Source organism: Chrysemys picta, chromosome 9 (assembly GCF_011386835.1).
Source record: "Chrysemys picta bellii isolate R12L10 chromosome 9, ASM1138683v2, whole genome shotgun sequence".
NCBI classification, from domain to species: Eukaryota; Metazoa; Chordata; order Testudines; family Emydidae; genus Chrysemys; species Chrysemys picta.
Window position 1 is genome coordinate 86901624 of NC_088799.1, and position 12937 is coordinate 86914560.

A 12937-nucleotide genomic window follows, 5' to 3' on the forward strand; every position below is an offset into this window, starting at 1 on the left:
GGAAATGAGATTCAAACTGGCCAGACAGGAAAAGGAATTCAAATTCAAATTTTCCCGGGGCTTTTCCTGTGTGGCTGGTCAGAGCATCCGAGCTCGCACTGCTGTCCAGAGCGTCAACAGAGTGGTGCACTGTGGGATAGCTCCCGGAGCTATTAGCGTCGATTTCCATCCACACCTAGCCTAATTCGACATGGCCATGTCGAATTTAGCGCTACTCCCCTCGTCGGGGAGGAGTACAGAAGTCGAATTAAAGAGACCTCTATGTCGAACTAAATAGCATCGCAGTGTGGACGGGTGCAGGGTTAATTCGATTTAACGGCGCTAACTTCGACATAAACGCCTAGTGTAGACCAGGCCTAACAGATTTATTTGGGCATAAGCTTTCGTGGGTAAAAACCTCACTTCTTCAGATGCATAGAGTGCAAGTTACAGATGCAGGCATTATATACTGACACATGGAAAGAAGGGAGTTACTTCGCAAGTGGAGAACCAGTGTTGACAGGGCCAATTCAATCAGGGTGGATGTAGTCCATCCCAATAACACTGGTCTACAATTTTTGAGAAGTCGTCTGCTTCAGAGATAAAATGTGCTATTTATTATGTATTTTGATATGCTGAATTCAAATATGACAATTAAATATCTTAGAAACAGTAGCCAATCAGTTGTTTTAAGTTTTTACATTTTATGTCTATGTATATTGTGTAGATAGTAGAGTTTTAATCATAAATTGTAAACCTAGGTCTTTTCATATGTTTATGGCTGCTTTACATGATAATATTTCACCTGCCCTGTTTATGTAACACTTTAAAAATCAGCAAAAGGGTTATATAAATAAAATTTATTATGAAACAAAAGGCAAAAAACTATTATGTACATAGTTTAGTCCTATTCAGTGTCTACTTGGCGCTTCTTGGCTTGTCTCTTGTATTCATTAAATGGAGCATCTCTTGTCATTGTCCAGCAATAGTCTGCAAGCATTGATGGGCTCCATTTGCCCTGATAGAATTTCTCCATTATTGCAATGTCCTGGTGAAATCGCTCGCCGTGCTCGTCGCTCACTGCTCCGCAGTTCAGTGGGAAAAAATCTAGATGAGAGTGCAAAAAATGTATCTTTAGTGACATGTTGCAACCGAGGCTTTTGTATGCCTTGAGGAGGTTTTCCACCAACAACCTGGTAGTTGTCTGCCTTGTTGTTACCGAGAAAATTTATTGCCACTAACTGGAAGGCTTTCCATGCCGTCTTTTCCTTGCCACGCAGTGCATGGTCAAATGCATCATCTCAAAGAAGTTCACGAATCTGAGGACCAACAAAGACACCTTCCTTTATCTTAGCTTCACTTAACCTTGGAAATTTTCCATGGAGGTACTTGAAAGGTGCTTGTGTTTTGTCAATGGCCTTGACAAAGTTCTTCATCAGACCCAGCTTGATGTGTAAGGGTGGTAACAAAATCTTCCTTGATTCAACAAGTGGTGGATGCTGAACACTTTTCCTCCCAGGCTCCAATGACTATCGGAGTGGCCAATCTTTCTTGATGTAGTGGGAATCTCTTGCACGACTATCCCATTCGCAGAGAAAACAGCAGTACTTTGTGTATCCAGTCTGCAGACCAAGCAAGAGAGCAACTACCTTCAAATCGCCACAAAGCTGCCACTGATGTTGGTCATAGTTTATGCACCTCAAAAGTTGTTTCATGTTGTCATAGGTTTCCCTCATATGGACTGCATGACCAACTGGAATTGATGGCAAAACGTTGCCATTGTGCAGTAAAACAGCTTTAAGACTCATCTTCGATGAATCAATGAACAGTCTCCACTCATCTGGATCGTGAACGATGTTGAGGGCTGCCATCACACCATCGATGTTGTTGCAGGCTACAAGATCTCCTTCCATGAAGAGGAATGGGACAAGATCCTTTTGACGGTCACGGAACATGGAAACCCTAACATCACCTGCCAGGAGATTCCACTGCTGTAGTCTGGAGCCCAACAGCTCTGCCTTACTCTTGGGTAGTTCCAAATCCCTGACAAGGTCATTCAGTTCACCTTGTGCTATGAGGTGTGGTTCAGAGGAGGAGGATGGGAGAAAATGTGGGTCCTGTGACATTGATGGTTCAGGACCAGAAGTTTCTTCCTCTTTCTCGTCTGACTCAAGTGAGAATGATTCTGGTGCATCAGGAACCGGCAGTCCTTCTCCGTGGGGTGCTGGGCGTATAGCTGATGGAATGTTTGGATAATGCACAGTCCACTTTTTCTCTTTGACACACCTTTCCCAACTGGAGGCACCATGCAGAAGTAACAATTGCTGGTATGATCTGTTGACTCTCTCCAAATCATTGGCACTGCAAAAGGCATAGATTTCCTTTTCCTGTTCAACCACTGGCGAAGATTTGTTGCACAAGTGTTGCAGCATATGTGTGGGGCCCACCTCTTGTCCTGATCTCTAATTTTGCAGCCAAAATAAAGGTGCTAGGCTTTCTTAACTATAGTGGTTATACTGCGCTTTTGTGATGCAAAAGTCACTTCATCACAAACATAGCAGAAATTATCTGCACTGTTCACACAAGTACGAGGCATCTCTGCTCACTTTGGCTAAACAGAAATGTGTCCCTTTGCAAAATCAAACACTGACAAATAAGAGAGCACGACACTGTATGATTTCTAGAGCTGATATAGGGCAATTTGTTCAGCAGAGTGATGTAAGCTTCGTTATGATTGCATCATCCATGACTTCTAGGAATAACATGATGCAATTCATATCATGTATGACGCAATACCAGCTTCAAATTGCATCATTCATTGTTTTGCCTAAAAAGCAAGTACTGTCCAAACCCATAGATTTATTCACAGATCCAGTCAAAGATGTATTTTAGTCATTTCTGGTTTAAATTGAGATCCCTTCCCTTTTAACTCACTTATCCTCCGCCATTCTCAAGTCAAGGGTCGTATATACTGACCCAATAGCATATCTTGAAAACTAGAGCCAATCAACAATTTTAAGCATCATTTTCGTTCTCAGTGACCCAGAATTAATAAAGTTTGACTACATTTATTTCAGAACCATTTTGGCTATAGAGCAGTGTAATAGATAAGAGGTGTCAATTCCAGGAGAGGAAAAGCTGCTTCTGTAATGAGCCAGCCACTCCCAGTCCCTATTCAAGCCCAGATTAATGGTGTTAAATTTGCAAATGAATTTTAGTTCTGCTGTTTCTCTTTGAAGTCTGTTTCTGAAGTTTTTTTGTTCAATGATAGTGACTTTTAAATCTGTAATAGAATGACCAGGGAGATTGAAGTGTTCAATTACTGGCTTTTGTATGTTACCATTCCTGATGTCTGATTTGTGTCCATTGAACACAATGGATGAGGGTGGGCACGAGGGAGATCAGGAGATAAGATGGAGTCACTCCGGCAAGCGTAGAGTAGATAGGAAAATTTGGCAAGTGTGACAAGGAAGGAGGAGGTGAAAGCTGTAGGATGGGAAGGGAGATGGTCACATCATATTTTGTAAGAAATTGGCACACTCCTGTGCAGAGAAATGGAGGCCAAAGGAGGGGAGGGTCTGATGAGTGAGTTGGAACAGGCAGCTGGGATTGTGGGCACAAGATTCAGTTAAGCTGGGAAGTTGTTTTGCTAACAAGATGGCAGAACTGAAAGAGAGGAGAACAAATTTGTAGTGGAGGGAGGAAGTCCACCTGGTCATGGGATGACCACAGACGCACCATGTAGTACATATGTCTAAGCAACACCTGAACCAAACTCCATTCCCGGCAGTCAAATTCTTTCAAGAAAGGGTCACATAGGAGACAAAAAGGGACAAAGTCTTCGTGTGAATTCTAATTTATTGCAATTCTATTAAACTTGAAGGGAACTACGTGAGTACCTTTAGGTCAATGATCCAAATTCTCTGCTAGTGTAAATGAGTGAAACACCATTTAAGTTTACTATGCTGCCTCCCTTTAGACCAGCAGAGAATTTGGGCCACAGCAGCAGTGACACAAAACAGCACCCATATAGTCCTATGCCAGAGAAGGATAGAAGACAGAGACCAGCGCTACACCGTGCAAGGTGTTAAACCATAAATGTGTTTTAGGCTTGCTTCAAAGGTACATGATAGAGGACAAAAGGTCTTGGGATCCTCCAAACATAATTAGTCGCAGAATTTCACGTGAAGTTGAAAGCATTTGAATATTCCCTGGAGAATCTCTGGTGCCCCCAAACAAGTAATATATATCCCCACAATCCACCAATACACTGAAAGGGAGATGAACCTTAGATTAGAAGAGTCTGGTACCAAGTATCTAATCTTGCACGTTTTTCAATTAGAAGGTGTCTGTGTCTAAATTTGTAGCAGCTGTTCAACACTGGGGCACTTTAAAAAAAAAATTCTTGTAGGAACAACACATTTTATATTAACTTGCTCTTTGTGTTAAATTGAATTCCTGCAATGATTTTGTCTCATGATTCCATGTTACAATGCAACTGCACAGAACTAAGAACAGACAAGCAAGGATGCAGATTTAACTCCATTTGGACAGCTCAGCTACAACATACGTTGTATCAAACTGGATTCTGACATAAGTATGTGAGTATGACTTAGTAACACCTGCTAATACCCCTTCAACTTGGAACCATTGTCTTTTTAGGTGGAGAATTGTGAGTAGGCAGATTTTTTTTACTTCAGAATGGGACAGTCACATTTTAAAGCCTCTCTACCCACATTACTGACACACCACCAAAACCAGAGAATTTCATTTTTACTTTTCACTATGTTGATACTTTACTCATGTAGGATGAGACTGGTCAATTTCATTCCCTGGTTCTCACCCACTAGTAGGTTCATGACACTGCACTGGTAACTTATAAACAAGGGATGAAATCTTGGCTCCAGTGAACTCAGTTGCACCAAATAAATTGAGTGTAAATTCTACTTGAAATCATAGGTTGTATTTAGGTCTAAATTATGGATAGCAGTCTAGTCCAGCCTTCACACATTTTAAGCACATATTTATAGATTTAAACATATATTTGATTATTTTCTCTTTAGCAGCAGATGTATTTCTTACTTATCAAACATTATAATTGCCAGCAGCATGCAGAACTGCTCCACTCTAGGAATTGGTATAGGCAGTTATCCTGATTAGAAAGGAAGACACAAATCCTGAAGAAACTCAGTGTATTCAGCCTGTAATGAGCACAAACATCCAGAGCTAAGAGACATGCTTATACTGAAAGTGGAGTCCATAAGCAGCAATTAATGCCTCACAAGCTATCATGAACAATAATTAAATCTTCATAATCTATGGTGTTGTGTGTTAGCAGCTATTATAATTATCACCATAACACCTATTATTTACACCAGGAGTCATAAGCAAGAGCATTTTAAAAAACAGCTGTTTAACTGGAGTGAAACATTTCACAACGCTAACAGGCTGCTCAGAATACATTTGAGACATCATGGGATGGAGGGGAGCAGATAAAGATGGCAGAGCATGGACACGTTTACAGAGGATCTTTATTACAGAACTAAAGACTCAAAACATAAAAGATTTTAACGATGAGGACACCGATGAAACCATCACCACTAACTGGTGTGAAATGATTCTGCTGCTGCTCCACACTCCTCTCCCCACACATATGGGAGCCCCTGAGCAAAGCCCAGGTCTTAGATCTCCCTCCTGCACTATCTTCTGTTACTAGAAGCTAGATCCCTGGTACCTTTGAAATAAAAGAATCAAGTAGAGAAGGGGTAGGGGATGAATAGGAGAGGGAACGTATAACTAACAACTCAAGCAAATACCCACACTACGCATTCGACTTAATCAGTTTTCTGAGGACTTATTAAATAATTATGTCACAGCCAGCTGCAAAATTTCAAATCACACAAAATTTTGACACAACATAGAAATGAAAATTTTTTCCAGTATTTCCCTCCCCCGTTCTCCCAGTTAGCGCCCATTTAAATTATCATCATCACTCAACCTTTTGCTGCTCTACACCTTGAAAATAATTCAGCGTTATGAACTTCTTGTTCTATTTCAAAAAGTAGACACAAACAATTTAGAAGGAGCCAGACCCTTTCTGCAGGACAACACAAAAACATTTATCAGATGGCGATAAGAGTTTTGCTCAGTAGCACAGAAAAAAATACACAGAATACAGTAAAAAGTTACTACCACAGTAGTTTACAGGCTAATGCCCAGAAGCTATGACTATTTGTCAAATTTTCAGTTGCTCATGCATTGCTTGGCCTGTGCGCCATGGTCTATATTCTGGAATTACAGGGTTTCAAAGGGGATCTGCTGCACACTGACTATACCAGGATTTAAATGTGCAGATCTTCTTACTCAAGTAAAACTCTTATTTTAAATGCTTAAGTGAGATTTAAGTGGTGTTTAGGCAATTTTCTGGCACTCTACATAGGGATGCATTCCAAACCGAGTGCGCCAATCCCAGCATTTAAATTGAAAATTATTCTTTTAGCAGCATCATATTATGCAGCGTCTTTAAACAATCCTGCTCAAAAAAAAAATATTTAACATTATTCATTTCAAGACAGAAACCTTAACTTCAGAAACACTTTACACTGTCCTAGACGCTCATGTTAACTATGATCTCTGAATCGGTAAGATAAGCACACTTCTAAATTTAAGCACACGAGTAATCCCATTACGTTTATTTGGCAAACCCCAACTGCCAGCTTCAAACAGAACAGCTCCACTGTAGAAATTAATGCGCATAATTATATGCAAAGCAATTCAGCATTAGTGTTCCCCAGCTGCTTGCTTCGCTTATACTCATGCCTCATTTTTTCTTACACTGGACAGTGACTCAATCTGATTTTGCATCACCCAATCCTGTGATTTTCAGCCTTTTCAGGTTGGTGACCACTTAGTCAAAGTCAAAAAGTTTCATAACCCCTTATATTTACTATAAAAATAAGAATAATAAATGAATCGGTGATAATGATAAATATATGTGTGCATGTTTCAAGGGGTAGACAGAGTATTTTGCCTGGAAGGATAAGAGCGTGCAAGGACAAGGAACAAGATTTTCTTTGCTTTAGGCTGTAACAACATTTTCAATGGCTCAGAACCCATCAGTTGAGAAACACGGATATAATCTATTTATTCCATTCAGAAAGTAAGTTCAATGGCTCATCTTTCCAAAGAACTGTCAAAGTTCCTCTCACTCAAAATCATTCTATTTGCCCTCCATTGTACCTTCTTCACATCTGGGGGTAGTTGGTCTTTGGGGTTTTATATCAATTATGGCAGAGCCTCATACTAAATTACAGAGAGGGACTCACAGCATTAAAAGAAGAAAAAAAACAACACTGATTTTTCATCTTTAACCTTACATGTTTCTACCTTAAGTACCACAAGAAACTATTTTTCATGTTTATTTAGAAAGTGTAATCCTGCAGGTGAATGCTGTTAATACACTTGTTCTGGAAACGGTATGGTGTCTCAAGAAAATGTTTTGGATTTTTAGAAAAAAAATCCTTACATGCCAAGGTTGATGGACCTTCTCATGTTCTAGATACCAAAGTGATCAACCAAAACGATGTAGGAGGATTAATAAAATTCAATACAAAAGAGACTAATTTGATTTTATGCAGATCAATGCTAATAAAATGGTCAGGATTTGCAAATGGACAACCAGTAACTGGCTTTCTGATGATACTTACCACCTCAACTTCACTCAGGTGAAGCACACAGTAATCTTGCTAATGAAGAATATCAATAACCCCTTCATAGATTAGCCAGCTGTTGAGTTATAGGAATATTTCATTAAGCAGATAAATTTAAGAGCTTCCCCCCCCATCCGATAAATGATACCTACTATAAGTGCAACTATAACAAAATTTCTGTAACCAAGTACCATATTTTCCATCAACATGAAACATCAGTCATTAAACAGAATGAAATGTACCTATACTCCATATTCTCAGTGCCCTTGAAGGATGTTTCAGTGAACAAGCACAGTATGTACGTACTATATGCACAGGAAAATAGATGTCTCTTAAATCTACTGGCATTTTTAATGTGGCTCAGAGTCAGCGGGTCAGTCTGTCTTACCATTGACCCTCAATACCATTTCCAAACAGTTCAGAGTTGGAAAATTATTATTATTCCAAACCCCAATAAATTAAGCTATTACTTCCTTCTGAGCAGCTAAGTTCGTACCAGATTTGAAAGCTATGGATCAAGACACAGGATGCATACAACTGCTATGCCTGATTTATGCATATAAATACTCTGTTACATGCCCATTCTATGCATTTACAAGCGTAACAGGCCTAGCTGGCCACATGTTCATGAACATCATAGATTAGGCATGCCCAAATGTGTGTCCATGCCTCAAGCTGAAAATATAGCCATTTATGTCTAGCCCTCTCAGCATCTTGAAAGCCTTTTCTGGGCCTTCTTCACTGTGAAGTATCTTTTGAAAGCTATGAACCCTTCCCTTGGTTGAAAGACCAGGATGGAACTAATTGCCTGAATAAACAGTTTGCTTTCATCTGGCTGACATCGCAAATGCCATCACGTTAACTCCCTGTGATGTTAGTGTTTGATATGAACCCACACAACCAAGTAATTTCAGAGAGAAGAGATTCCAGGTGGGCACTCTGGACCTGATTCTGCTCGGCCTTGCACCTTGAATGATCACTGACACCTATGTAGAGTGAGCGTAGAACATTCCTGAATCAGAATAGGTGCCATGGAGATGACAGTAAGGCTCTACTCTCACTAGAAAAAAAATGTGGGTTAACTCAATTTTGCTAAGTTGAGTTAATAAACATGAGGTAAAAGCCTAGCAAAGACAAGACAGTTTGCATTCTCACATCTGTTAGTATATTGAGATAAAGAATAAAGGAGAGCCTAGGCCTTAACTTCACCTGCTAATTTGTGTGCAAAGTACAGACTATCCTACCTTCACTAGGATTTTATGTCAAGTTAAGAATGCACATTTTTTTCTAGTAAAAAGACAACCAAAGTGTAAGGAAGTGTAGTATCAGGCCTCAAATCTTTAACTCGTCATGTTGTATCCTCCCCCTCCACGTCACAGTTCAGGGAGATATTACCTGTCTCAATTTCCTGCAAAGCAGCACATAAAAGGGTGGATTTTGTTTTAGTTCAGATTTGTTTTCCCCTTCAATGTGAATTCCTCTATTTGGGTGTACGTCTGTAGAACAATGCTAGTGCAAGAAGTTTTTGTAGTTTGAGGCATACTCTATAACTGCATATAGAACCTGCTATCCCTGTTAGAACAAGACAATGCAGCTCTCTTGCACAAATTCAATTAAAAACAAACATTTAAAAACAAAAATGTGTAGTGATTTAGATGGCCAGCTGTTTGTGGCAGCAATCAGGAAACAATCCCTACTTACAACAGGCAGCTTTGCCTAGGGTTACCATATGTCCGGATTTTCCTGGACATGTCCGGCTTTTTGGGCCTCAAATCCCCATCCGGGGGGAAATCCCAAAAAGCCGAACATGTCCGGGAAAATAGGGAGGGGCCGGCGCCACTGGGTGCTGGGCCGGGGCCGGCAGTGCTGGGCCAGGGGTTGGCCTGGGGGTGCGGGGCCAGGGGTGCTGAGCCGGGGGCTGGCCCGGGGCCGGCACCCCAGGAGCTGAGCCAGGCTGGAGACGCTGGGGCCGGCTGCCGGACGGAGCCGCTTGGTTGGGGGGGGCCAGACTGGGCCGCGCCTCCTCCCCCCACCCCAGCTTACCTGCTGCCTGCTTCAGGCTTCCCACAAATCAAATGTTCGCAGGGGAGGGGGCGGGGAGGGGGCGGAGTTGGGGCGGGGACTTTGGGAAAGGGCTGGAGTTGGGGCGGGGCATGGGCGGGGCTGGGGCCCTGTGGAGTGTCCTCTTTTTGGACACTCAAAATATGGTAACCCTAGCTTTGCCACAAGGTTCCAAGTGCAGTAAGATGTTAGCCACTGCTGAAGACAGGACATCCAACTTGATAGACCCACCATCTGAGTGAATATGGCAAGTTCTGTGTTCCAATTTTTTGAAAAACAAACCACTTAAACATGCTATTTTTGTGTTTCAGCAAGCTCTCTCAAGAACAGGACCAATTTCCATCCATTCTGTGTGAGACTCTCTCAGGCCAGCACTTTCTCAACATCTCAGATAAACTTGGCAAAATACAGAGCTATGAATACAACTATAGCACACAGAAATTCATTATGCAAATGGTGTGCACACAACTGGCTTTGCAGGGAGGAAATCCTTGTAGAAACAAAGCTATGGGATTAAAGGAGCTTTCTGTGATCATCAATTTACAAGCAGTGAGGAACTATAAAAGGTCAAACTTTCCATTGCATTTGGGAGGTTGGGTGCTGTGCCATATCTGCGTAGTTTGGTAACTGCTTTGAAGAGATGCTCAAGAAATCTCTGTATTGCTTTGAGCTTGTCGCAAAGGTCAAACCTCTTTCCAGGGAAACAGCATTTTAGAAAAAGGACATAGAAGTGAACTCCAGGACTACAGAATAAAAAGTCAGAGGAGAAAGCAAAGCATGGTTTACTCACCAGGCGTGTATTAACCACAGGAAACAGCAATGCCAAGAGGGCCCCATTTAACATATGCATCTGTAACCTTAGAAGAAAGAGGGGCAATGTTATTTTCACGGCCTGGAAATTAAGTATCAAATGTGTACTTTCCAAACATTTTATGTACTGTAGAATGATTTTCCATAAAGTAGCAAAAGCTTTGCACAAGCTCTGTTGGCTTGAATTTGCATAAAGCCATTAGGAGTCCTTGTGGCACCTTAGAGACTAACAAATTTATTTGGGCATAAGCTTTTGTGGGTTAAAACCCACTGTTAACTGTCATGAACCGGATAAAACCTTCTTAATAAATAAACATTTAAATAATTTCCTATAGTAAGAATGCTTTCTATAGTGAGCTTTGGATTCCTGAGTGGTTTGGACTGCTGGTCTGTAATATGGTCATGCCTGGGGCTGCTGGAGGGTTTTTATTTGGGGGCTTAAAATAGGTATTTCACTTAACGCCTTTATTCCTACTCAACAATAAAAATGCAGGATGTCAAATTAAGACTTCAGAAATTTAAGCAGCAGCACTGTTTTTATGAGTGGTATCTAAGTTTAAAATATAAGAAAGATTCATGCATTCTGCATTCAAGCCAACAAGGCAAATCTTGAGAAGGGGACATATATGGAAAACACTATTGCAATTAACATGCTGTATTTCCTATAACTGCAGGTGATCTCACCTTAAACTACCATCTCATCTCACATAATAAGTGGAATCAGTCCTGTTTAAGTCTGCATTACAGACGAGATACAGTGCATATAAAGCTCCATATGGTGAGTAGAGCTGGCCAAAGAATCTGTTCAGAGTAACACTAGTTACAAATGATTCCATTCCCCCCTCCCCAAAATAATTATTCACAGGAGTAATCTCTGCTGTTCCACAATGGTATTTGTGAAATACATTTTCCCCATCATTTGGGGAACATTTTATTTGCAAGTTATTTTCCCCTGTTCTCCAATTCCAAGACAAAACACCAAGGAGCTACACCAGCAGTTCAATTGTTTGTGCACCCTGAACCCTGCAGGATGTGAGCTGCAAGGGGAGCCAAGCCTAACAACTCATCCCTACCTGCTAATCATGATATTAACATGCTGAAATAGGCAAGCCAGTGGCAAAAAGGCTAACACAGCCAATACATTCCTATGATTCCAAGCATGCATTGCTGTAAGATTGTATTTTGATAGAGAAATGAGCATATCCTTGAGCTCAGTATGCATTTCACTCACAAAAGGAGTACATGGTTCTGTTCTCTCAAAAATCTCAGTTCATCCAGGCTTAGTCCTCAATAGTCCTCTTGTATATCCAACTAAAACTCAAGAGAATACGAATGCTGACTGAAAGCACAGTGTGCTCTCCTCGGTCATGCAGGATCCCAGCTTAATCCAAAATTTAAAAAGAGGCAATCTGACATTCCTATGCATGGAAACAAAAGTTAAATATCAAGGGATGACTGTCCTGCAGAAATATAAAGTTAAAACCAGACACCAATAAATCTTTGGAAAGTTACTTTTATGTTTGCTTACAAATTCACTACATCTTTAGACCGTTTTAATTACAACTGAATTCAAGCCCACCTGGACAAACCACCTCTAGAATGAATGCAGAGTCTGTGTTTATTTTCTCCTCACCCAAAATGTCTTCAAAGAAAACGATGGGAACCACAGGTCTGAAGTGGAGCAGAGCACTGTAGCTGCCCAGGCTGGATACCAGGATTCTTGGGCAATGGTGCACTTGGTGAGAAGGAACAGGAGACAGGAGAAATGGGACTAGCAACCCTGCAACTTGGCTAATAAAGAGAAATGGGAAGGACAGAAGGTCCACCAGTGCCTGTTGCAGGAAACTGCAGAAGTGATCACCAAGTAAGAGAAGCCCACCTAATCCAGGCAAAGTGTCCTTGTTCAACTACAAGAGAGATCCTGTTGATGAACCAAGGGGGAAAATTCCTCCCTGATTCCACATTTAGAGATTAGTTCACTCCTGTGCATGAGCCCATCCCCATCCCTGGTCTTCAGAGTCTGAGCTGCAATGTCTACACTGCTGTTTTTAGTGCCATAGCATGAGACCTGCAAGCCTGACTCTGTAGTCCCAGGCTCAGACTCACTGCCGTGGGTTTTAAAATGCAGTGTAGCCATATATGCTTTGTCTAAACTTTAATTTTTAGTTGTGTTTTAACATTTGTTAATTAACATGACTAAATTATAGAGTAGACACTACACAAACTTTGTGCCAGGGTATGTGTCTGTTCCTTGTCATGTTTAACCACTGGCTTCTAGCATCTACTCTAAAATTTACAGTTATCTTATTTAGCATGTATTAAAACACAACAAAAATGAGACATAACAATCCCTGTCCGGCAAATACAGAAGAAAGTTT

General features: G+C 41.0%; 1 protein-coding gene across 5 annotated transcripts in view; it reads right to left on the reverse strand.

Annotated features, from left to right (window-relative positions):
• Positions 1 to 12937, reverse strand: part of TMEM164 (transmembrane protein 164) — a 97120-nt gene that overhangs the window by 28626 nt on the left and 55557 nt on the right. For 3 of the 5 annotated variants that reach the window (XM_042851064.2, XM_005291814.5, XM_065557285.1), the window contains one exon: positions 10540 to 10606. The exons of 1 other annotated variant lie outside the window; for it this stretch is intronic. In XM_042851064.2, coding sequence (XP_042706998.1) covers positions 10540 to 10606 — 67 coding nt within the window. Of the gene's footprint in view, positions 1 to 10539; positions 10607 to 11790; positions 11978 to 12937 lie in introns of those variants that run through there. One more of the 5 variants, XM_042851065.2, reaches the window with a different exon arrangement.